This window comes from Brassica napus, chromosome C3 (assembly GCF_020379485.1).
Source record: "Brassica napus cultivar Da-Ae chromosome C3, Da-Ae, whole genome shotgun sequence".
NCBI lineage: Eukaryota > Viridiplantae > Streptophyta > Magnoliopsida > Brassicales > Brassicaceae > Brassica > Brassica napus.
The window spans coordinates 4,823,648-4,846,895 of NC_063446.1; the positions used below are offsets into that span (position 1 = coordinate 4,823,648).

A 23,248-nucleotide genomic window follows, 5' to 3' on the forward strand; every position below is an offset into this window, starting at 1 on the left:
AGATTTTGAACGTGCAACATCAGCAAAGGTTTGCAAACGTGCTCTAACATATTGTAATTTAGAACCATATGCAGAAGTAAAATAAAAAAATCAGACTTCGGTTATGTTATGGGAGAATTGGTGAAATAATAAAAAAAACTAAAATTAAGAAACTAACTATGAGTTAGAGAAATATAGGAAGAAAAAAAAACAGAGAGAAGGAAAATGATGGTTAGTTTTTTTTAATTTTGAAGTAGTTTTTTTTAATGGTTATAGGACCAAAATTCTCTATTATTATTGGCACACAAAACAATACAAGAAAAAGACATTTTTCTTAGGGAAAGCTTCAGATCGATTTGTTCAAAAAATGACATTTATTGTTGTTCAAAAAAAGACATTTTCTGTGGTTGACATTGTAAGACAAGAAAAAGACATTTTTTGTTGTTCAAAAAAAAAAAAAAAAAAAAAAAGCTTCGGATCGATTTGGGAGATACAAGAAGAGATACACCACCCTCTCTCTCCGACTCTCCCTCATGGATCCTAATTCTTCTCTATCTCGCGGATATATGCACGATGTCTTCCCCAGTTTCTGCGGTCAAGACGTTTGCAAAACCTTTCTCAGCCACTTTCTTGAAGGGCTGAAAAGAGAGGGAATAAACACTTTCATAGACAATGGGATCACGAGGAGCGAATCTATTAACTCCGAGCTCGTTAGAGCTATCAAGGAAGCAAGGATTGCTATCGTTATTCTCTCAAAGAACTACGCCTCTTCAAGTTGGTGTCTGAACGAATTGCAGTTGATCATGGAGTGCAGGTTAGCTTTAGGACAGACTGTTATGACAATCTTCTACGAAGTGGATCCGTCAGATGTAAGAAAACAGACCGGAGATTTCGGGAAGGCCTTTGAAGAAACTTGTGATGGGAAAACAGAGGAAGAAAAACAGAGATGGAGACAAGCTTTGACTCAAGTTGCGGTTATTGCCGGAGAACATTCTGTTTCATGGTATATACTACTCTTCTAACCTAACTAAATCTATTTCACCAGTTTCCGTGTGGATCAAGTATTGTTATAACTGTCTTTTTTTAGGGCTAGTGAAGCAGAGATGATGTCGAAAATTGTCACGGATGTTTCTAACGAGTTGCCATCATGTAGCAAATGTGAAATCGATGATGTGCTTAGATTCAGACGAGGTGAAGGTTGTAGGGATCTGGGGTCCTGCAGGTATTGGCAAAACCACTATAGCTAGAGCCTTATACAAAGAAGTGTCGTGTAACTTCCAGCTCAAGTATTATAAGGAGAATGTTGAGGGAAAGTATAAGACGATCCAATTTGACAAGCATTACTTGCAAAACTATTTGGAAAACGAGATAAACTCTGGAGTTTTTGATCACAGAGACATGAAGATACCTGACTTACAAGAAGCAAAGTTTAGGCTAAAGCGCCAGAGAGTCCTTCTCATTCTTGATGATGTTGGTTGTGATGAGCTAAAAGCTTTGGGGAATCTAATTCAGGGTCTGAGGTTTGGAAGTAAGGTGATAGTGACGAGTGAAGATGTATATAAACTGAAAACTAATGGGATCAATAAGATATACAAAGTGGTTTTCCCATCAAAGGAAGAGGCGTTGCAGATCTCCTCGTACGCTGCGTTTGGTCAAAAGTCTCCACCAAGAAGTTACGTGGAGAAAGCTGTTGAAGTAGCTAAGTTTGTTGCTCATTATCCACTTGGTCTCAAAGTCTTAGGTTCGTCTTTTCGTGGGAAGTGCAAAGATGAGTGGATGGTAAAAGTGCCTAAACTCGGAACTTATTTTGAGAATAATAAGGATATAGAGAAAGTTATTAGATTTGCGTTCGATGGTCTATCTGACACACAAAAAAAATACACTTCATGGGTTAGTAAGCTCTATGCGTTGCGGTAGGGACGTGAACAACAACACATTCACGTTTCTGGAGAGTGTCTGGGACGTGGATGAAGATATGCAAACCCTGGAGGAATCATGGTGCACTATTTGGTCCGTCATATGGTAAGCAAGACTGGCCGTGGATCTCGAATGAGTTATATTGAAACTTTTTTTACACAGTAAGTCACTAACACCTATTGGAGAGCTTAAGTCCATCATTGAAGCTGATTAGCCCATGTATCAAGGTTTTTAGCATGATAGATTTCATATAATATGTGTGGAAAGACAATTGTGTTAAGTGTAACTAAAAGCTGCGGAGAGATTAGCTTCTTGCAACTCTATAAAATTAATAAGATATTTTTTAGTCTCTTGGTAGGTAGGTAACAACTTAAAAGCTCCTTTGAGCTCTCTCTTTATCATAAATCTATCTTGTTCTCAAATCGTTATTAACACTTACAAGAACAGAGGTATAGGGGCAGTCGGGCAGAGGCATTTCAGCAGAGGCATTTCAATAACTTTTTTGTTTGATATAAGAGACACTAATTCAACAATTGTTTTTGCATGATAACACTTCCTTAGTTTCAGATAGCGTCGTATACAATCAAGGAATATAATAGAAAAAACTAGACGAATAAAACAATCAACACACAGTAGATTACACGATCACAAACTCTTGTTTTGAGTAAACTGCACGCTTGAAATAAGAAAATCAAACCAATATGTATCTCTTTAAGTTTAGAAACTCAAACCCTTCCCGCATGAGGCCTTTCTCCGGCAGCTGTTTCTCCAGCTCCGACGTGAATGGCTCCGGTACACAACAATTGAGTACCACTTACAATTATTGTCAACACTTCAAGAGTTCTCTGTCAAAAAAAAATTATCAACAAAGATGAAAACATATCAAGCATCCCGTAAGAGAATATTATTATGCAAATCACATTCGTTTTAAGTAAAAAACAAAAAAAAGGCTCACTAGATTGGCTTCGGTCCAGCCGATGTTGATCTCTTTACAAGCCAATCTGCGCCAAAACCAAATCGGTTTAGATTTGGTTATTAATTAAGTTGGATTAAAACCCGGTTAAGATTAATCATAAACCGGTGGTGAGCTTTATTTTACCCCATGGCGAGGAGAGTGAGCGACCAGGAGACGAGAGAGGAAGCGGCGGCGGAGTGGAGATTCAGAGAGTCCCACTCAAGAACGTTCATGATCCCGCTGAGTGACGTCGCCATTCCGACGACCCCGGCGATCAACGAGAATATTACGAAAAAACCAGTCGCCATGTTCCCCACCGGGAAGTATATCGGGAAGATCTTCGCCGGGAGAGAGAGCACCGACGCTGCATAAACCAGAAGAAGATTTGATTGATCACATTCAATCATGAAAGTAGTTGGATCATTATGTTTTGTTAATTACCGGACTCGCGAGCTCTCTCGATGCCGTGATTAACAGCCCAGGCAGCGATGACGGTGACTACAAAATAGAGGCCAAGATTCAGCAACAGAAGCATGAAAGCCGCCGACTTTGATCCTCCTGAAGCCATTATAGTGCCTAAAAGAAAGATTCTCTGAGTTTTCCGACAAAAAAAGAAAAAAAATTGGAAAAGACTTTCTCTGTGTTCTGTCTTGGGATAATCACAAGATCTCTGTATGTCTGTGTATATATATATTTGTTTATCCAGTTTATAGGAATAAAACTTTCTTCAGCTGCAATCAATGTTTTAAGTTCCTTACTTTGTCTTTCACTTTGGCCAACGAATCAAATCCCAACCTTATTTTGCTGTCTTCTTCACAGAGGAAGAAGAAGCAAAAAATACTACAAAATGACGAATACACCTGTCAGACTGAAACTTTTCCGGGAAAATCTGTCAGGAATGAAACGTTTCCGGGGAAACTAACGAGGAAAAAAAAGCGAGGTTCACTTCTAACCAATAATAAATTAAACTAAATCTCGATTCGTGCAACATTTTTGTTTCTATTTATTTTTATATAAATATTTTGTTTTAAATTCTAAATGGATATATGTTATAATATATACGAGGTGTGTCTATCAATTTTTAAAACATAAAAAATTTACGGTATATTTTTTTTATTGAATAGATGGTTTCAAACTTTCACATGTATTTGTATATTTTTCTATATATATATTTTTTGGATTATTATTTCATTATTGAAATCCTAACTATATATATAAAGATTGATAAAATATTGTTTTATTGTCATCTTCAAATATATTGTAACATTTCACAAATTTATAAAGTTTAAAGAAAAATAAACTTTCAGCTTCGTAGATTTATATCGTTAAAAATGAACTTTTAGCTTCATGTCACAAGTAATATATATTAATTGTAGTAAATTTTGAATAAGTTGTTATGGTTATTATATATTAGAGGATATTCTTCTTAGTTGTTTCGCTATTTCATAGCAAAAATTTAGGAAACACACATGAGGAGTCGACGGCAAGTTATAATTCGACCATTATGTTTAGAATATCTTTTTTTAAACGTTCAAGTAATATGATACTGTGTAAATTAGTTGTTTCGATATAAAGAATATATATATATATATATATATTGTTGCAACAGAATCTTGGTTTTGAAAAATCTTGTTATATTGGTTCTAAAGATAAACATTTATTTGAATAAAATAGAAAGACACCATATATTGGTTTAAATGCTCGATGTTGATATGATAAGACCGGTTTGATAGTTCTTTTCAGGTGAACAAGTTCAAATAACCGAACTCGAATCATCACTTTGAGCATGTATAAATAATGTGTAAGTGACTACAACAATCTAAAACAGAGGTTTTATGGATCATTTTAGGTGAAATGGTCGAGTTATTAACAACGACCCGACTGTATGGTCTGTCTACAAATGTCGTTGATACGAGTTGGTTTTGTTTAATACATGAACGGCATGTATATTAACATACCAGAACTCTAGAACAATGTGAAAATGTATTAGTCTATGAACTGGTTATAATGGTTTATGTTTATACAACCATTATATATACATTGGTTAAATTAGTTAAATCAGATCAGTATTTGCAAGTATACGATGGTTTACATTACCACTATGTATAATTTATTAAGGAATCAAATGTGGGTTTGTTAACCAATCCGATTTTATAGGAGTAGATGTTATATTATGAATGATATATTATTAAGTCATATTATTAGTAATAAATGAATGATAACTGATTTCTAGTGAGGGTCCATTATTTAAAATATTACACATGAATCAAAGTTGTGACTTCTGTTTTAATATATAAGATAATATACTGCATAAACATCACAAATGCACATTTTTGTTCTTTCTTCTTGCATGACATTAAATCAAATATTAAACATGTGCATAAGCTACTTTTTGTTCTTTCTTCTTGCATGACATTAAATCATATATTAAACATGTGCATAAGCTACACATGATCTAGTGGTTGACGAATTTATAGGGACTAAGCAAATCCAGTCATAGACTTCTCCATGGGTCGTCTTTGACGTTCTTCGATGTCAACTTGTCAAGTGGATACAAAAAATAATAAATTAAAACAAACGGCCTAAGACCCAAGAGGTGTGAATTAGCAAGCTTCCTAAATTACTCACATTTATATTATTTTTTCCTTCTCTTTACTTGCACATCATAATGATTTTGAATTATATATATAGTAACTGGCCAACCTTGTTCCTAATAACTTGCATTAAAACCTCATAATCATATCATCCTCTTCCCCTTTCCTTTTCGTTTCCACCGACGACGTCGATCAACCATTCGCCTCCATCTCTACCGGAGATTCTCGCCGATTATCCCTCCCCGGTCTCGTCTCTCTGTAATCTCTTTCAAAAACCCATCTCTGTTTCCGAAACTATCGACCTTGATTCCGCTCCTGAATCTGGAATCTCCCCGATTCGGATTCAAAGCCTTTGACTTTCCTCTACAATCGAAGATCTCTTTCGATTTCAAACCGACCCATCATCGATTTCACGATCCCGTCTCGTTGATGAACACAACTAGGGTTTGCGGTGAGGTCTCCAAATCCGCGACAAAACCTCTCACTGTGTCGACCTCCCTCACGGAAACCGTCAACGGCTTCCACGAATTCAAGATCAGCGGCTACTCTCTCACCAAAGGCGTCGGAGTCGGCAAATACGTCGCCTCCGATACCTTCACCGTCGACGGTCACTCGTGGGCTGTCTACTTCTACCCAGACGGAAAGAGTCCGGAGGATAACTCCTCTCACGTTTCTCTGTTCATTGCCTTGGCGAGCGAAGGAGCCGATGTGAGGGCTTTGTTCGAGCTCACGCTTGTTGATCAGAGTGGCAATGAGAAGCATAAGGTTCATAGCCATTTTGGAAGAGCGCTCGAGAGCGGACCCTATGCTCTTAAGTATCGTGGAAGCATGTGGTGAGTAACTTCTCTTCTCTCTGGTCCTGTAAAGTTTCAATCTTGGAATGAAAGAACACGTTTTTGACTTTTGAGTGATTCCATGTTTGTGTTGTTTCAATGTTAGTAATGTATCTTGTTTGGTTTAGGGGATACAAGAGGTTTTTCAGGAGGGATAATTTAGAGACATCAGACTATCTCAAGGACAATAGTCTCTTGGTTCGGTGCCGTGTCGGTGTGGTGAAGTCTTGCACCGAGGGACCGAGGGACTACAATATCAGTGTACCAGTTTCTAACTTGGGCCAACAGTTGGGGAGTCTTTTGGAAAGTGGGAAAGGCTGTGATGTTACTTTTGAAGTCGATGGAGAAACTTTCTCTGCTCACAAACTTGTTCTTGCAACGCGTTCTCCAGTTTTCAGGGCGCAGCTTTTTGGACCGTTAAGAGACAGAGACACCGACCGTATAGAGATAGAAGACGTGGAGGCCCCCATTTTCAAGGTCCGCTCTTTAATTCTCTTTCTGGGATTTATGTTTCAGTCTGGGAATGTGTAAGTAGATTAGATATCTACAGGTCTTATAGGAATAGATAGATTTCTTGGTTTGTTGCCTTTTTTTTTTTTTCCGGGTGAGTGATTGTGGTGTCATACAGGATGTTCTGTTCCAGAATGTACCATCCGGGATCTTCTCCTGGGGCGCTGCTCCTGTTGAGTTTACTTACCCGGGATAAGGTTCTTTCTTTCCGCTTCTCTTCCTGGTTGGTTGCATGAATGTCTTTTGCTCTTATTCCCATCAGACGTATCTATGTGGTTTAGATTAATGAACAAATTGATTATTTGGCACATTAGTGAGATTGGGTGGTGGGTTTAGAGTTTCAAAATTTTCATGAACACTTGACTGCCATGATAGGTTTTGTGATGTAATGTCAGGTCCTATAAGTTGCTTCTAGGGCTATTAGTCTTTGCTTTAGGTTCAGATCCTAACTCATGGTAGTTTTATTGTCACTGGTATGCTCTGACACAAACTCCTTGTTTCCCTGTTTTGTGTTATTGCGCTTGTGCAGGTTTTGCTACATTTTATCTACTGGGACGAATTGCCTGATATGCAAGAGCTAATAGGCACAGATTCCAAATCGGCTTCTACTCTTGTGGCTCAGCATCTGCTTGCAGCGGCAGACCGGTATGCTCTTGAGCGGCTTAAAGCAATCTGCGAGTCAAAACTTTGTGAAGGAATCACCGTAAACACTGTTGCAACCACCTTGGCCCTAGCGGAGCAGCACCATTGTTTCCAGCTAAAAGCAGTCTGTCTCAAATTCGTGGCGTCGCCAGAGAACTTGAAAGGTAAAAAAAAAAAAGAGGCTCATGCTCTTTACTGTGAAATAGTTTTAACTCAGCTCTCTGCTCATGTTATTTTCCCTCTCTCTTTTTTTATCAGCTGTGATGCAAACGGATGGGTTTGATTATCTAAAAAGGAGCTGTCCATCTCTACTAACTGAGCTATTGAAGTATTTGGCGAGGCTTAGGGAACACTCTGTAACTGCACCGGGACATCCAAAAGATATATTTGCTGATGGTTGTGATTCCAATGGAAGAAGAGTGAAGCAACGGTTGCATTAAACAGAATTGTGCATTGTATAATCACTGTTAAAGATAATGGCTGATCTGAAACTATCTGATCCAGCAAGTACAATGAATCCTTTTCAATCTTTGTATTAAGATCAAATATCCAATGAAATTTGGTTACTAATCCTTGTGTTTATCTGACATTAATTCTTTGAGGGAATATAGTGAGTGATACAATAAGAAAACAAAACAATTTTATAAAGACAAAGAACATGGCAGGATCTTGCTTCTCACCCTTCTTAAGCCATGTCTCTCCCTAAGACGTTATGTAGTAAAGCTTCTGCTAGCCCCAAAACATCATCTTAGTACCAGCGACTCGTTGCAGTATCTTGCCCTCCACCCACTTTCTGTGGTATATACTGAGGGTTTTGTTTTAACCTGCTTGAACCTTCGGAGTCTTCATCTCCTCTGTTGCTTTTGCAAGGTTGAGGAGTTCTCTTCGGATACTGAGCCGCACCAGCTGGATTTCTGACCATCCTACGCTGTTGTTGTTCAAGAGCTTCGACTCCTGTAGCTGCTCCGCAGTTGTTATAGCGTAACACTGATCCAACTACTTTTCCAGGCCTAGCTACTGCGGCACCTGCTTCATTACAACAAGGTAAAATTTTCAGAAACCAAAGAAGTTCTTGCATCAAAACTATATCAAACAGAGAGAGCGCATGAGACCTTGGATTGTTTGAGGGGCGTTAACAGGAACTCTCCTGTCTGAACCACGCGGTCGCTCTGTATCTCTGATGCTACACTTGGAGAGTCCATCAGTGACTTCCACTGAACTCTGTTGTGCAGCCGCTGCATGATTGTTATCAGAGTACAAAACGCAAGCCCTGCAGAACATAAGAGCATAGACTCACTGTACTGTCTCTAAAGAATCCCAAAATGTTAACAGAAAGTGAACCATACCTAGGTAACGATGCGTGCTGCTGTCTCTCTGGAGGGTTGTGAGAAGTACCATTCTTGTAGTGTTCCTCAAGGTATGCAAACTGTTTCTTGAAATGCTCCACCGCACTGCGGGATGAACAATGCATATCTTTAAAGATCATGGACGAGTAAAACAGGAGTATATTGATGAAGCAGGTAAGTAAGTACCTAGGATACATAAAGTTCGTTGGCTCTGATCCATCCAGGTATTCTTTCAGCATCTTTGGGTGATACTCAAGAGACTCTCTATAAATGAGCTCTCGCACGTCCTCTTTTGTGATCCTCCGCCTCTCAAACTCGAATTCCAACTTTGTGACGGGTTGACAAGAGGGCTCTCTTTCAACCTTAGCTAAATTCTTGAAGTATGGATCCGCAAGTGCCTGTGAAGTCACACATAAAACCATAAATTTTAATTGAATACAAAAGGAATGTAATGTGTGAAGCACCTCTTCAGATGTAGGCCGGTCCTTGGGTTCAAAAGACAACATCTTCTCTAGAAGACGAAGAGCGAGAGGATCAGCATGTGGGAACTTATGTGAAAAAGGAATAGGCTTCTTTTTCCTCATGCTGCTTAAGTATCTCCGAGCTTTCTCGTTCCTCACCTGTCACATTCCAGTACAAGCAGTTCAGCCAAGAAAAACTAACAATGCAGCGGCGCTAATCATTGTGGTAAGAGACACTGACCCTTCCAATAGCTTCCGCAGATGGAGTTCCCAACATATCAGTCATCAGATCCAATTGATGAACCACATTTTTCCCGGGGAAAAGAGGCTTCCCTGTTAAGAGCTCTGCAAAGATACACCCTATGCTCCATATATCTATCGCCGGTGTATACTGAACATAAGCAAAGAACTCTATTTAAAAACATTTCTAAGACAATTACAGTTAACATGTGATGAAACAAAATCATGGTCACCTTAGAGAAAAATGATCCACACAGTTCCGGAGCACGGTACCATCTAGTAGCTACATAGTCCTGTGGTCATAAAGCAAATGTGTTACATACTAAATAAAGAGCAATCTTTTAAAGGTAACCATTGGATTACTACTCACAGTCCAGAATATAGCAGTTGGTGTATCATTGAATGCCACTCTCGCAAGTCCAAAATCACAGATCTTGAGTTTACAATCAGCATTAGCCAATATGTTTTTCGGTTTCAGATCCCTATGAAAAACATTAGCTGATAGAAAAAAAAACTCAGCTTAACAACAAAGATCATCATCCCACACTTATTAAAACGTTTACTAGCTCAAACCTGTGTGTATATACTTGAGTCCACGGAGAAGCTGATAGAGAAAAAACTGGTAATGCTCAGGAGTCAAGTCATCATTAGCCTTGATAACCTGGTGAAGATCAGACTCCATGAGCTCGAAAACAACGTAAATGTCTTTGAACTCTCTCCTCGAAGGCGGGAGCAAGATGTGTTTGATCTCGACGATGTCCGGATGCTGCAGGAACCTGAGGAGTTTGATCTCGCGGAGGATGCGCGTGGCGTCGGAGACGTGCTCGAAGATGTCGTTGATCTTCTTGATGGCGACTTTCTCTCCCGTGTGGGTGTCGTAAGCTGAGCAGACGAGGCCGTAGCTGCCTTTGCCGATCACTTCCTCGATTCTGTATCTGGTGCCTTCTCCGTATTCAGTGAAGAAGTCTGATTCGACCGATGACTGAATAACGCAATGTCAGTAAAAGGTTTTGTAAGAGAGACAGACCAAAGAAGGAACATAGTGTGACAAAACTGACAAAAAGAAGAGAAAGAAAGGTAAGACCTTTTTGCGTTGATCAGGATGCATCTTCAGCTACAGAGCATATGAATCACTTCCGAGTCCAAAGTAGTGAGCTTTGAATCAAGGCTAACGCGGAGAGATGGAAAGGGATTGAGATCACAGAGTTTGCTTCAGTGAAGATTTAGTAAAGCTCAGAAGGAAGATTGAAACAAATCAGAACACTTGCGGAGACCAAAGGAGAGGAAAGTTTGTGGCTTTTGCGATCAAATCGATGGATCAGAAGTAAGTAAGAAGAAGAAAAGGTAGATGGGTATTTTTGAGAACGGCTTCACTGTTCCTTTGAGATGAAGAAAGACGAGACTCTCTTATCTTCTTCTATCAATCTCTGCTTACAAAATCACTCACTCAAGCCAGGGAAGTAGAAGAAGAGGCGAGTTTCTCCCTTGGTAACAGAGAGATCTAAATTCTCTTATATGATGATGAAGAACGAAACAGAACAGAGCATGTATATGTACTTATGTAGTATTAGTATTACTGATGTGATTTCTCTATGTGGTAATTGAAAAAAAAAGCAGATAAGCGGAGTCTGATTATACTACTATGAAAAGTCCTATCCTATTTACCCTCACGTTTTTGGTTACTCGCGGCTTTGGATAATGTCCAAAAGACGGATATAATAGTCTATATTTTTACTTTTGTATAAAATATTGTTTTATGTTCCATTTAATTATTTGGAAGTATAATCCTTTTTAAAAAACTTTATAGGCTTCTTTAATTTCATATTGATATTAAGTCATCTAATGATATAAATGATGTAGATTTTACCATGAATTTCTCACTATAATTAAAGGGAAACAAAAATTTCAAACATGTTTAATGAACGAAAACATAGGTTTCAAAAACCATCAATTTATTTATAAAAAATGGGAATATGATGGATAAACAGAACATCTATAGCGGATATTAAAATGTTCGTTGACAAAAAAAGAGAATACTTATAAAAATTTTATACGCAACAACTACTTTAGTTTCATTTCAAGCATTTTGTATTTCTACTTCTCTTTTTGCTTTTCTAAATTCTTGTTTTGATTTTTCTGCTCACATCAAAGTCAAATACATATTAAAACTTCATTTTAACCAAATAATTACTAGATGATAGAATACTGAATTAAATAAACGTTCATTTTCACAATAAAATACTATTGGAAACTCAAAAGAAACCAAGGGGAGAACGAAGGGCCACGAGAAAATCCGTGGAAACTAAGCCCGGAATTTTTATCCGAGATCCGGATTCGATCGGAGAATCGATCCGGATCCGATCCGAAAATCGGATATCCAGAAGGGTCGAATCCAGATCCGGATAAAAAAACGCTGGATCCGTCAAAGTCGGATCCGGGTCCGGATATTTTAATTTTTTAATCCGGATGTCCGGATCCGTAAATTTTATTAATAACTATTTCAAAAATAGTAATATCTATATATAAAAATTAATTTTATTTAATATATTTAATTTTTACAATAGTATATATAAATTTTATGTAAATTTTGTAATATTATACATAGAAATAATTAAAAGCATTATATTTTTTTTATTTTTAAATTATTGTTAATATTTTATATATATTAATATTATTTTTTATTTATTTTAAGGATCCAAATCTGGATCCGGATATTACAATTTTTAGAAGGATATCTGACACTCGGATATTCGAAAACCCCAGATCCGGATAAGAATAGTAAAACTATGGATTCGCCGGATATACTTTAAAATTACCCGGATACGCGATCCGTCCCAGCCCTAGTGGAAATGCTTCAGTCCATGTGCATCACATGACTTGTATCATAAAATACCAAATGGCGTGATAATTATCTTTCCTTTTCTTTTTAACTTCTAATGATTAGTTCTTTTCTGCTTTAATAAAATATCTGGATCGCTAATTAAGTATCTACTGAGGCCCATACAATAATAAGCCCACTAAATGCCTAAGAAGGGGTCAGAACAATAAATAACACAACACAACACCACTGAGGCACTGAAGGCAGGAGACACTCAACATCACTAGTTCGATCGCCTCTCTGACCACTACAAATTCACTAGCCAACAGGCATTTTTACTAGCAATTGTCAATTATCGATAAGTCAGTACCAAAGCCTGTTCTATGGGACATTTAAAAAATGGGTTCCTCCTTTAGAATCCGAGTTTTTATTACATTCGCTCACAACAGAAAATATAGTAAGATCATTTATTTATTTACAAAAAGAAAATCGGAATTTGGTCTCCGGCGACGGGACAATCCAGGCTGGCCGAATTTAACAAGTATAAACCTGCCATCAAAGAACTAAACCAAAAAAAACGATATCAACAACAATGTCATGTTATATTCCTATACGTGTTCAAGAATGAAAATCAATCCGGAATCAAGCTAAAAAAAACTTTTGTCAAAATGATCTTGGAGATGTAACTGACGCATGGAAGAAAATACACATGTTTATAGAATTCAAAGAAGCCTTTTATACCTTTCCGTTCATAGCTTCAACAGCCAACTGTGCATCCTCTTTTTTGTTAAACCAGAGATAGCCATATCCTAGAGACTGCCGAGTTCTTTCGTTCACAATGATTTTTACTGCCAAGAGAAAAGGTACGTAAATAAGAACGTGCTAGCTTCCAGACTGATTCTTCTAACCAAGCTAACCTAACGATATTCTTATTGCTACATATGCAGGTAGGTTCCAAATGTTGAATGAGAGAGTTATAATGGTCTCCTTCTATAATAGTAGCAATTCAGGATTCCCTCATTTGTTTCTCTATCTAAAGAAGATAAGTTTTGAAACCCCCTTTTTTTTGGCAAATCAATAGTTTCTCATTAGCTCAAAGTCAGGATTCCCTCATTTGTTTCTCTAGCTTAAGATTTGCAAAAGCTAATAAAGAGGTTCAAATTCTACCAAAAACCTCCCTAACTCGATCCTATTAGCCTAGCAATTAGCAACTGTTTAAGAAGGCAACATAATAACTATAGTCAACGCTCTTCTCTATATGAGTGGGAGAGAGAGGTTCACCATGGCTAACTTGTCCAAACTGCGAGAAGACCTTCTTCAAACGGCCTTCACTCACTGAATCCGCAAGCCCTGTAAATTACACTTGAAGAGATAACAGATTCAATCTCTGATAAAACCTAGGCATATGGTGAACAGAGTTCATAAAAGGACGAATCAAATCGAATATACCCTTCACGAATATCGACGAGATAGTAGTAGAGGGAGTTGAAGATACTTCTCCGGCGACGCAGCTGATGGTCCGCCGATTTCTTCTCGCCGTATGACATAACGAAACCAAATGATATCTTGAATTTTTCTCCGTCGGGATTATAAGTTCTCTCCGATTTTGAGATACTCCGACGAATTGAAGTTTGTGGAACGGAGACTGTAGAGTTGAGAGTGAGGTAATGTGAGACAGTGCCATCTCCGTCAAAGTTCACCCTTGAGAGAGCTAATGACCAAAACTTCAGTTTCTTTTTTACTTCGCTTGTTTAGTTTGGGCCTATTTTTCGGCCCATTAATATTAGTCGTTAGGCTCTCCATCGTTGTTTTTTTTTGGATCCTCCCAGTAACGCGGGTGTTGGCGCGTGATTTCATTCGCTGAAATTCCATATCTCAGTCGTCTCGAATTCGAAACGAATCTGATAAACCGCCGCACGGTCTCTGCGAAGCCGAGGAATGTCTCTCTCCATGTCCTCCTCTTCCGCTGCTGCGGCGGCTTCGACACCGAAGTCTTCGTCTTCTCCGGCGGCCGCTTCGTCGACCACGTCCTGGTTCTCCGGAATCGTTCGCGGCCGCGGCGACAAACCCAACCCCGCGAAGCTATCGAAAAGCGCGTCCGCGACGGGAATCGGAAGCGGGGATTACGGTGGACCCATAAAAGGGAAGAACCAATTTCGCGGAGTTTTGTTCAAATACGGTCCCAAATCAATTCAGGTTCAGTTTTGTTAATTGCGTTTGCTTTTGAGTCAAAAGGAGACGACTTTTTTCATCTCAAGCTTCTTTGCCAATGCCTTTCATCAATTGGTTTCCTGATCATGATCAATTGATCATTTTAAGGTGATTTAAGTCAATGTTTCAAGCTATGTGAGATGATTTTAGTTGACTACTCAAAGCAGCAGATGATCAAATTCGGAATGGTTTCTTGCACAAACCTGTAGATTCTTGTTTGTGGATGCTTATGATCAAATTTTTAACAGCTTCCTTGTCTTTTTACCACATGTATCGCCTTCAGGTGGCTTTTAAGACTGGGGAGTATAAGCAACAAGTGATATTTATCGGTGGATTAACCGATGGGCTTTTAGCTACTGAGTATGTGGCTTCTCCCTTTGCCCTCAATCTCTATCTTTTTCTCGCATAGATTGTGCACTGTTTTTTTCCCCGCTGATTCTAGATGATGGTTGCCTTTTAGGCGAATCTCGCTTTTTTTTTCCAATGTATATTGATTAATGAAACATTCACAAATTGTTTTTTTTTTTCAGTTACTTGGAACCTCTTGCAATTGCTTTGGACAAAGAGAAATGGTCACTTGTTCAACTACTCATGTCATCTTCTTATTCTGGATTCGGCACTTCCAGCTTGAAACAAGTAAAGAGTGTTTTTTTTTTTGGTCAATTGATATAGATTTCATATGATATTGATAAGACTCTGGACTAAAACTATGAATTTCTTCGGTTTATTTCTTCCTTTCGATGAAGGATGCACAAGAGATCGACCAACTTATAAGCTATCTCATCAACAAAGAGAACTCTGAAGGCGTTGTTCTGCTTGGTCATAGCACTGGCTGCCAGGTGATTGATTGGTTAAGCCCTCAAACACTTTTGGCCACGGTTCTGAAAGAAAAGTTATGACAGAGACTTTTTTCTTCACGTCCTTTGAAACAGGACATTGTGTATTATATGGGAACAAATGCTGCATGCTCCCGAGCCGTCCGGGCTGCAATTTTGCAGGTGCCAGTTCTAGATTCTTCGACTTGTATTTTTCCCTTCTTCTCTTAAAGCTGCTCGTAATCGTATGTGAAAAGACTTGAGCTGAATCTTGTCTAGTGTTGTTATATCATTTTGTTTTTTACTTTAATGTAGAGCTGATCATATTGCATATTGCATTGTCTTTCCTTAGGCCCCAGTCAGCGATAGAGAGTACAAAGCAACACTTCCTGAAACACCAGCTATGATAGACTTGGCTGCAAACATGATAAAAGAAGGCCGAGCAGAGGAGCTAATGCCTAGAGAAGCTGATCCTAGTGCTCCAATCTCTGCCTATAGGTAAGTATCTATTTCATTGTATTATAATCACAGCCTTGGAAAAAATAAAAAAAAAACTTGTGTTTTGAGGATACAAAAATCAATCTTTTGTTTGCTTCCTGCAGATACCACTCCCTCTGCGCTTACATGGGAGACGACGATATGTTTAGTTCTGACCTTAGTGATGATCAGTTGAAAACCAGACTTGGTCACATGGCTAACACACCTTGTCAGGTAAAAACTAAACTAAACATCACAATCATTGATTCATTTCCAGTCCCGGTGAACATTTTGTTTCTAGATGAAGCCATTGGGATCTGATTAGCTTCTTATATTCTCCATGTCCGTTGTTGGACACAGGTGATTTTCTCCATGGGTGATGAGTATGTACCGGATTATGTCGACAAAAAAGCTCTGGTTAATAGGTAAGGCCTTAAACTAAAGTGACAGTAGGAAGACAAGATTGTTTCCATTGTGTTCATATGTTAAGAGTCTTGAGTTAAAATAAGTATATACAGAGTGTCCTTTAGACACAAACTTTTGACCAAAATAATGTAGAAAATGATTGCACATGAATAAACAAATCAAAAGGATTTGATTTGATTCATGTGATTACATGTTATCAAAATGGTATAGAAATGATTGCACAAGAATAAACAAATCAAGAGGATTGATTGGATCTGTGTGATTGCAGGTTGAGTAAAGCAATGGGAGGAGCAGAGAAAGTGGAGGTAGAGCATGGGAACCACTCGCTCTCCAATAGAGTTCATGAAGCTGTTCAAGCCATTATGAGTTTTGTCAAAAGAGAAGGACCCAGTGGTTGGGATGATCCTTGGAGCTAAATCTTCTTTTTTTCTTTCTTTTCATTTATTTGGATGAAAATTATACAAATTTCAATCTCGATGAATTAACTCAACTTCTTAGCTGATTCATAGTCATTTCTCTTTCATCTTGGATCGTTAAAAAAGTTGTCCTTGTTATATAATCCCCAAATTCTTTTGTTGCTTTATCTTTTCTTTATACAAAATTGTTTCTTGTCTTCTCCATATAATCGTCAATGGCTGGTTTTGATCAGAGAGCTATCAAACTCAACGGTACAAGTCCGTTAATTGGTATCAAACTTTTCACCTCACTGATTGATGCTGAAAACAGACATTCCTGTGTGTTGTTCTCTTTTTAATGAATTGTTGGTTTAAGTATTGTTTCATGTATGTAATGAGTTGGTTTACTCCATATTTGGAGTAATGAGTTGGTTTACTCCATATTTGGAGTAATCATGTCTATTACTCCATTTTGGAGTAATGAGTTGATCATGTCTATTACTCCATTTTGGAATGGAGTTGGAGATGATTTTACTGCAAAATGGAGTTTGGAGTGGGTTTTTGGAGATGCTCTTAGTAGTCTAGCCTAACCGTGAAAGTTAAATTGTATAGTTTTTACTTAAACATGTCAATAAATATTAACATCAAATGTAGAAAAAGAGAGTAAAATATCAAACTTTTAAATATAAAATCAAACAAATATTGTATTAAGATATGATCCCTAAAGATTAAGATATTTATGAAAATATATTAAAGGACGGCTCAGAGTAAAGATGGGAATTGGGAAGTGTTCAAACCAAATCAACAATTGAAATGATCATCCTTCAACAAACCTCCGTTCCACATTAAATTCTTGTCATTTTCAATTGTTCTGATTAGATAAATCTCCAGGCAAGCGAAAGAGACAAATCTCTCCACCCTTGAAGATCTCGTTTTTTTTTTTGCTTGGCAGAGACAACCACAATCGATTTAGGGTCGCCGTAAATGGCGTTGACGTGGGGATCTGCTCTCCGGATCTCCGTTCTTCTGATCCTTGTAGCTGCAATTGTCTTAGCTTTCTATTTCCTCCCCGTCGAGCAGGTCCGTAAATTGCCAAATTGGGGTTTCAGTTGTGGCTTTATGTGATGGGTCTTTGTTGTTTTCTCGAAATTCATTTCCTTTTCGTTAGAGTTTCTGGTGAATGTGGGGTCGAATTGTCTCATTTGAGGTTTCACAGCAATAAAGTTTTGAGCTTTTTCCATCGTCTTTCTGATCATGTGAAAGGAAAATATTAACTCTTGGCATATGGTTTATGAGAAAGTTGTGTTTATGTGTGAAACTATTCAGATTGATATATTTTCTTTTGAATTTGTTTAATTTGAACTAGTGATTTTGTAGGATTAGCTAGTTATGATCTGAAACTTACTGTCTCTCTCTCTCTTTGTGTGTGTGTTTCAGCTTTTGAGGGATTTTTTGTTATGGGTTGAACAAGATCTAGGGCCTTGGGGACCTCTTGCCCTGTAAGTGTTTCTCCTTCTTGTTATGATACTAATTATGTTCTGGAGTGAATTGTAGCTGTGAGCTCATCAACAGACGTAGCTTTATCTATGTTTAACCATGGTTTTGGGAAACAAAACTTTCTAGAAATTGAGGAAACATAAGAGTTAGGAGGCCTTTTTACCTAGTTACTGAACTTGTCTTTCTTTTGTAATATGTGTGTAGAGCTGTCGCCTACATTCCTCTAACAGTTCTGGCTGTTCCTGCCTCTGTTCTAACGGTATACACATCACATCCTGATTCTTTTGTGTGTAGTAAGTATACTACGGATGCTGTTATCCACTCTTTCGTGTGTGAGAAGTCTTATTTGGTTGAAGCTATGATATTCAGATCGGTGGTGGCTACCTCTTTGGGCTGCCAATTGGTTTCGTGGCGGACTCGGTGGGAGCTACACTTGGCTCTGGAGCAGCATTTCTTCTAGGCCGTACGGTAAGTGTCTTAAACTTCTTATGTGATTAGAAGATTTGCAGACATATGCTATCTCTTTGTTTTGCTTACATGATGAATGTTCTTATGCAGATTGGAAAACCATTTGTAGTTGCAAAACTCAAGGACTATCCTCAGTTTCAATCAGTGGCTCTCGCTATTGAGAAATCCGGTTTCAAGGTGAGAACAACCAATGCAAGTTTTAATCATTTTTTTACTGCTGACTTTTGAAACTTATGAATAATGCAAAACTGAATATAGATTTGCTTGTTGCTCCGGCTTGCTCCTCTTCTCCCATTCAGCATGTTGAACTACCTCTTATCTGTAACTCCAATTACGCTGGGACCATACTTGCTTTCTTCTTGGTTAGGAATGATGGTAATCTTCACCTAATCCACTTCTCTCCATGATAAATGTTAAATTGTGAGAGCAAGAATACAGGTTTGATGCATTGTTAATTTGGCAGCCAATAACGCTTGCGTTGGTGTATGTTGGAACAACTCTAAAAGACCTTTCTGATGTGACTCACAAGTGGAGCGAGTTATCTTTCGGTCACTGGGTAAGATCCGCACAAGTTTAACTTAAAAGTACATTATCACCTTCTTTTTCAATCTCTTTTCTGACCGGTCTTTGGCAATTTGCAGGCATCCTTGATTCTGAGCCTTGTAGTATCCGGTTAGTTGGACAGATCATTTTCACTATGATATAATCTTTATGAAACCTGCAGATATTTATGTTTCTTTCTTTCATCTTTTCTTCTTTGCAGTGATATTAATGGTGTGTGTTACTAAGGTGGCGCAGAACGCTCTAAGAAAAGCTTTAGCAGAGCACGGAGGGGACATGAACGGAGCGGTTGCAGCCTCACCTGAGCTGAACGATGTGGCTGATGTTCCGGCTGATTTAAATGAGCCGCTCTTGATAAAGATAGACTCTCAATCACATCAGGACCATGAAAATCAGAGAGTCATGAAACAAGCTGCTGGTTAGATTAAGATTACTTTGTACAATAATCTTATCATCATTAACTTACAAACTACAGAACATAGGTTCACTGGGCAGAAAGATCAGCTGTTAATGCACATACTCTCGATTCTTGGTTTTTGTATAAGAACATAGATTAATAAAATTAGAATTTTTTACATGTAGAGGCAATTTCTCACATTCAATTTGCACTACAAGACACTTATCACTTGAGACACACTTTCTTTTGTTAAAAAGACTCTTATGATCCTAAACTAAAGAGAATATCTCTCCTCTTCTTATTTCATTTTATTATTTTTTTTATTCTACTTTATGTATTTATTTACTTTTATCTTAAGTTTTAAAATATATTAAACAAAAATAATTGTCATAATAAACTATATATAAAATTCTCTTATCTTTTAAGATCCATGTTCAAATATAATTATATATATTAATGTGTAAATATAATGTGGACGTGGACACGAAAGCGTGGATAACATAATTATAAATTAGTTGTGGACATGAACATCTTAACAAAATTATAAACTAGTTGTGGACATGGACAATATTCATTCGATTTCATTCATCATCTCGGGATCTAAATTCAATTCTAATCAAAATTACATCCATCCACATCATGACAAAGCTCAAATTCCTTAGATCAGAAATCTCTGACATGCAAGATCTATTACTCTCCGAGAAAAGGTAAACGCTTCTTCGATTTTTCTCTCTGCTCATACTCACAATATCATCTCTTTCTCATCTTGATTGAAGTTTAACTGCAGATAATTTATCAATTGAGTTGAAGAAGCCAAGTGTTTGTATTGGAGATAACAGATTCCGTATCCACGTTTTATGGTATAATTTAGTAACATGAGTCTATGTCCACGTATTGTTGTATAGTTTTATAGAATCAAAATAGAGAGTTTGTCCACGTATGTACTATAAACACATTAACATCACGTATCCACACATTACTCATCACTCATCCACACATCACCCGTCCACAAATCACCCAACCACACATCACTCGTCCACAAATCACTCATCCACAACTATCCTTTCCATTAAGGGCAAAATTGTCTACAATATGTTGCTGACCCACAACAAAGTGTGTCACATGTTAGAAGTGTCTCTAGGTGTAATACAAATTCAAAAAGTGTGTGTTAGTGTAATCAACTCATAAAATTATTATTGTCTTATGTAGTTTTGAAATGTCACTAGTCACTACTATATACTACATAGAGTCGCAAAGGATCCAAAATCTATTGGGCCGTAACCATATAGATTTTTCAGTAGGCCCGTATATAATAAACTAAGCTTAATCTAACTTTTGTAATTTTGTATATTCAAATGAATTATTTGTCACGTGGAGAATTAGCAAAGTACCAAACAACTCCAACTGGCGCATAAACTCTACCACGATTAAGGATATTCCCAAAAGAATTAACAAAATCAAAATATCTCGACGCATTAAAATACTACCGTCGCACATACCAAACCTCCTCTAGTGTGGCTACCTTTTTTCCTAATAAATGGATAAAACATTGACCAGAAGAAAAAGTCCCCACAATTCCCGAAACGACACGCAGTCTACTCAGCACTTACCTTAAAACAATCCTTGAACCGGCGTCGCCCCACCGCGTCTCATTTCTCTTCTCTCTCTCTCAAACAAGAACCTTATCCTTTTAAACCGTCCTGATCCATCTCCTTCCCTTCACTCAATCAACCACACTTGTAATGGCATCTTCTACTTCTTGTCTGAATCTCTTCGTCTTCTCCTTCCTCTCCGTTCTACTCATTACCAAATCACAGATCTCTGGTTCGGTCAACGGTGTCGTTTTCCCTGTTACTCGAGACCTATCAACAGGTCAATACGTCGCAGAGATTCGCCTTGGCGACTCGTATGAGCCGGTTAACCTCGTCGTTGATCTATCCGGTACGCTTCTATGGTTCGATTGCACCTCCGGACATATCTCCACGTCGCGAAGTCTGATCTCAGGAAGCTCAAGCGGCTGTCTGAAAGCCAAAGCTGGGAACGACAGAGTTTCATCGCGCGGAGACCAAAACGGTGATTGCGAGTTGCTTGTCCGAAACGGCGTCGTTGGGATTACGGCGAGAGGAGAGCTCGCAACAGACGTCTTATCATATGGATCTGTTGCTTCTCAGGGAACGGTTGATCTTCTCTTCGCCTGCGCTCCTCCGTTGCTGTTACGTGGACTCCCTAGTGGAGCCCAAGGAGTAATGGGCCTTTCCAAGGCCCAAATCTCTCTCCCTTCCCAACTCGCCGCGGAAACTAACGAACCCCGTCGTTTAACTGTTTATCTCTCGCCGTCGAACGGCGTCGTGTCAACGCGTTCGGTGGAGGATGTGTTCGGAGCGGCTGCAGCTAGATCGTTGGTCTACACGCCACTGTCAACAACCTCGAGCGGCGGTTACTTAATCAACGTGAAATCGATCAGAGTCAACGGGTTCATGCTCGCCGTGAACGGCACGTTATCCGCAGAGCTAAGCACGTTGGTCCCTTACACGACGATGGAGAGCTCGCTCTACGCGGTTTTCGCGGATGCTTACGTTAAAGCTGCTGCGAGCAACGCTAAATCGGTGGCTCCCGTGGCACCGTTTGGTCTCTGCTTCACGAGCACGTCTTCTTCGGATTTTCCGGCGGTTGATCTGGCGTTGCAGAGCGAGATGGTGAGGTGGAGGATTCAGGGGGAGAATCTGCTGGTGGATGTTGGTGGTGGGGTCCAATGCTTGGGAATTGTAGACGGCGGGTCGAACCGGGTCAGTCCGATTACAATGGGTGGGTTGCAGTTAGAAGGCTTTGTGTTGGACTTTGATTTGGGTAACTCGGTGATGGGGTTTGGAGAAAGGACACGCTCTAGTTTAGATTCCTTCCGACAAGAAGCTTTGTAGTAAAAACATCTTGTTTGACTTTGTAGATATTGTCAGTTTTGCGCTCTTTGTTTGTTGTGTGTTTGTCATAAGGTACCGTTTTCTTACATGAGTTACTGTAAGCAACTCTGCTCATTTACACTAATATGGTTTGTTGGTTGTGATTATACATAAATTCGCCGTAGAGGATAGGCTTGAGAAGGATGAAACAAGATGTAGAGGCGAAGGAGCCAGCAAGTAGGATGGAGTTAGGGCCATAACCTATGTATGGATATGTAGTATTTTTCCATGCCCACATCGACTTTAACCATGTCCAAAACTCTCCTCCAAGGCTCAACCCCACGAGCACGTACAGAGTTATCATTGAACATTCATAGGAGTAGCAATGAATAAGATTCTTACACTCTACTGCTGTACTGCATAAATAATTTATCGTAGTTTTTTAGCATTACAAGATTGAAGATTCACAAAAACCAGCAGATGTAAGGTAAACGGAATAAACAGATGGAATCGCGTTTGTAAACGCCGAGTCGAATCGGGTTGGCCCAATTATGACATGTGGGCTAAAGTTAGAAGCCTTTGTTTTGGGTACTTTGAGTCTTTTGGCTGACGGGCTTGATTTTTCTTTTTTTTTTTGTTAAATTGTAATGTCATTCCAAAGAAACGAAGGTATAGTTACAATATGAATTGAACCAGATTCTGCTTAAAAAGCCAATCTGCTCCTAGAGACTGCAAAAAAGTTTAAAAAAAGTCCCTAAGAAACACTAGAAATTAACTCCAAAAGTACCAATAATGGTGAACTTAGAGCT

The 23,248-nt window shown here is 38.6% G+C and overlaps 7 protein-coding genes and 1 pseudogene across 10 annotated transcripts; 5 read left to right on the forward strand and 3 right to left on the reverse strand.

Moving 5' to 3' along the window:
• The first annotated feature begins 407 nt into the window (after positions 1-407).
• LOC125584137 lies at positions 408-2,304 on the forward strand (annotated as a pseudogene).
• An 80-nt stretch (positions 2,305-2,384) lies between these two features.
• On the reverse strand, positions 2,385-3,553 carry LOC106385134 (membrane protein PM19L). The gene is made up of 4 exons (XM_013825088.3): positions 3,293-3,553; positions 2,996-3,215; positions 2,852-2,897; positions 2,385-2,741 (listed from the first exon to the last, which is right to left on the reverse strand). The coding sequence occupies exons 1-4, from the start codon at positions 3,417-3,419 to the stop codon at positions 2,622-2,624; spliced, it is 513 nt and encodes a 170-aa protein (XP_013680542.2). The 5' UTR covers positions 3,420-3,553; the 3' UTR covers positions 2,385-2,621.
• A 1,534-nt stretch (positions 3,554-5,087) lies between these two features.
• On the forward strand, positions 5,088-8,000 carry LOC106386788 (BTB/POZ and MATH domain-containing protein 1). Of its 4 annotated transcripts, XM_013826601.3 has the most exons (5): positions 5,555-6,278; positions 6,407-6,787; positions 6,907-6,985; positions 7,318-7,594; positions 7,689-8,000. In XM_013826601.3, the coding sequence occupies exons 1-5, from the start codon at positions 5,875-5,877 to the stop codon at positions 7,868-7,870; spliced, it is 1,323 nt and encodes a 440-aa protein (XP_013682055.2). In that variant the 5' UTR covers positions 5,555-5,874; the 3' UTR covers positions 7,871-8,000. The 4 variants fall into 4 exon arrangements, with proteins under 4 accessions (XP_013682054.2, XP_048608026.1, XP_022554467.2 ...); XM_013826600.3 differs by lacking the exon at positions 6,907-6,985 and having other exon boundaries at positions 5,088-6,278; positions 6,407-6,755; XM_048752069.1 differs by lacking the exon at positions 7,689-8,000 and having other exon boundaries at positions 5,554-6,278; positions 6,407-6,755; positions 7,318-7,557.
• Positions 7,939-11,044, reverse strand: LOC106386787 (mitogen-activated protein kinase 16). The gene is made up of 10 exons (XM_013826598.3): positions 10,562-11,044; positions 10,051-10,459; positions 9,848-9,975; positions 9,711-9,770; positions 9,479-9,628; positions 9,241-9,396; positions 8,963-9,174; positions 8,777-8,881; positions 8,543-8,700; positions 7,939-8,456 (listed from the first exon to the last, which is right to left on the reverse strand). The coding sequence occupies exons 1-10, from the start codon at positions 10,583-10,585 to the stop codon at positions 8,179-8,181; spliced, it is 1,680 nt and encodes a 559-aa protein (XP_013682052.2). The 5' UTR covers positions 10,586-11,044; the 3' UTR covers positions 7,939-8,178.
• Positions 11,045-12,679: 1,635 nt separating this feature from the next.
• Positions 12,680-14,027, reverse strand: LOC106385133 (uncharacterized RNA-binding protein C25G10.01). The gene is made up of 4 exons (XM_013825087.3): positions 13,745-14,027; positions 13,577-13,645; positions 13,037-13,143; positions 12,680-12,858 (listed from the first exon to the last, which is right to left on the reverse strand). The coding sequence occupies exons 1-4, from the start codon at positions 13,977-13,979 to the stop codon at positions 12,763-12,765; spliced, it is 507 nt and encodes a 168-aa protein (XP_013680541.1). The 5' UTR covers positions 13,980-14,027; the 3' UTR covers positions 12,680-12,762.
• A 93-nt stretch (positions 14,028-14,120) lies between these two features.
• LOC106386784 (UPF0613 protein PB24D3.06c) lies at positions 14,121-16,839 on the forward strand. The gene is made up of 9 exons (XM_013826596.3): positions 14,121-14,491; positions 14,790-14,866; positions 15,037-15,142; positions 15,253-15,345; positions 15,439-15,504; positions 15,674-15,819; positions 15,924-16,032; positions 16,159-16,223; positions 16,493-16,839. The coding sequence occupies exons 1-9, from the start codon at positions 14,234-14,236 to the stop codon at positions 16,638-16,640; spliced, it is 1,068 nt and encodes a 355-aa protein (XP_013682050.1). The 5' UTR covers positions 14,121-14,233; the 3' UTR covers positions 16,641-16,839.
• A 527-nt stretch (positions 16,840-17,366) lies between these two features.
• On the forward strand, positions 17,367-19,710 carry LOC106386783 (TVP38/TMEM64 family membrane protein slr0305). Its single transcript, XM_013826594.3, has 9 exons — positions 17,367-17,699; positions 18,057-18,118; positions 18,321-18,375; positions 18,486-18,584; positions 18,675-18,761; positions 18,843-18,959; positions 19,048-19,140; positions 19,226-19,256; positions 19,348-19,710. Exons 1-9 carry the CDS (start codon positions 17,604-17,606, stop codon positions 19,566-19,568), a joined length of 861 nt encoding a protein of 286 aa, XP_013682048.2. The 5' UTR covers positions 17,367-17,603; the 3' UTR covers positions 19,569-19,710.
• Positions 19,711-21,116: 1,406 nt separating this feature from the next.
• Positions 21,117-22,608, forward strand: LOC106386782 (probable aspartic proteinase GIP2). The gene has a single exon (XM_013826593.3). It carries the CDS (start codon positions 21,285-21,287, stop codon positions 22,458-22,460), a length of 1,176 nt encoding a protein of 391 aa, XP_013682047.2. The 5' UTR covers positions 21,117-21,284; the 3' UTR covers positions 22,461-22,608.
• The last annotated feature ends 640 nt before the right edge of the window (positions 22,609-23,248 follow it).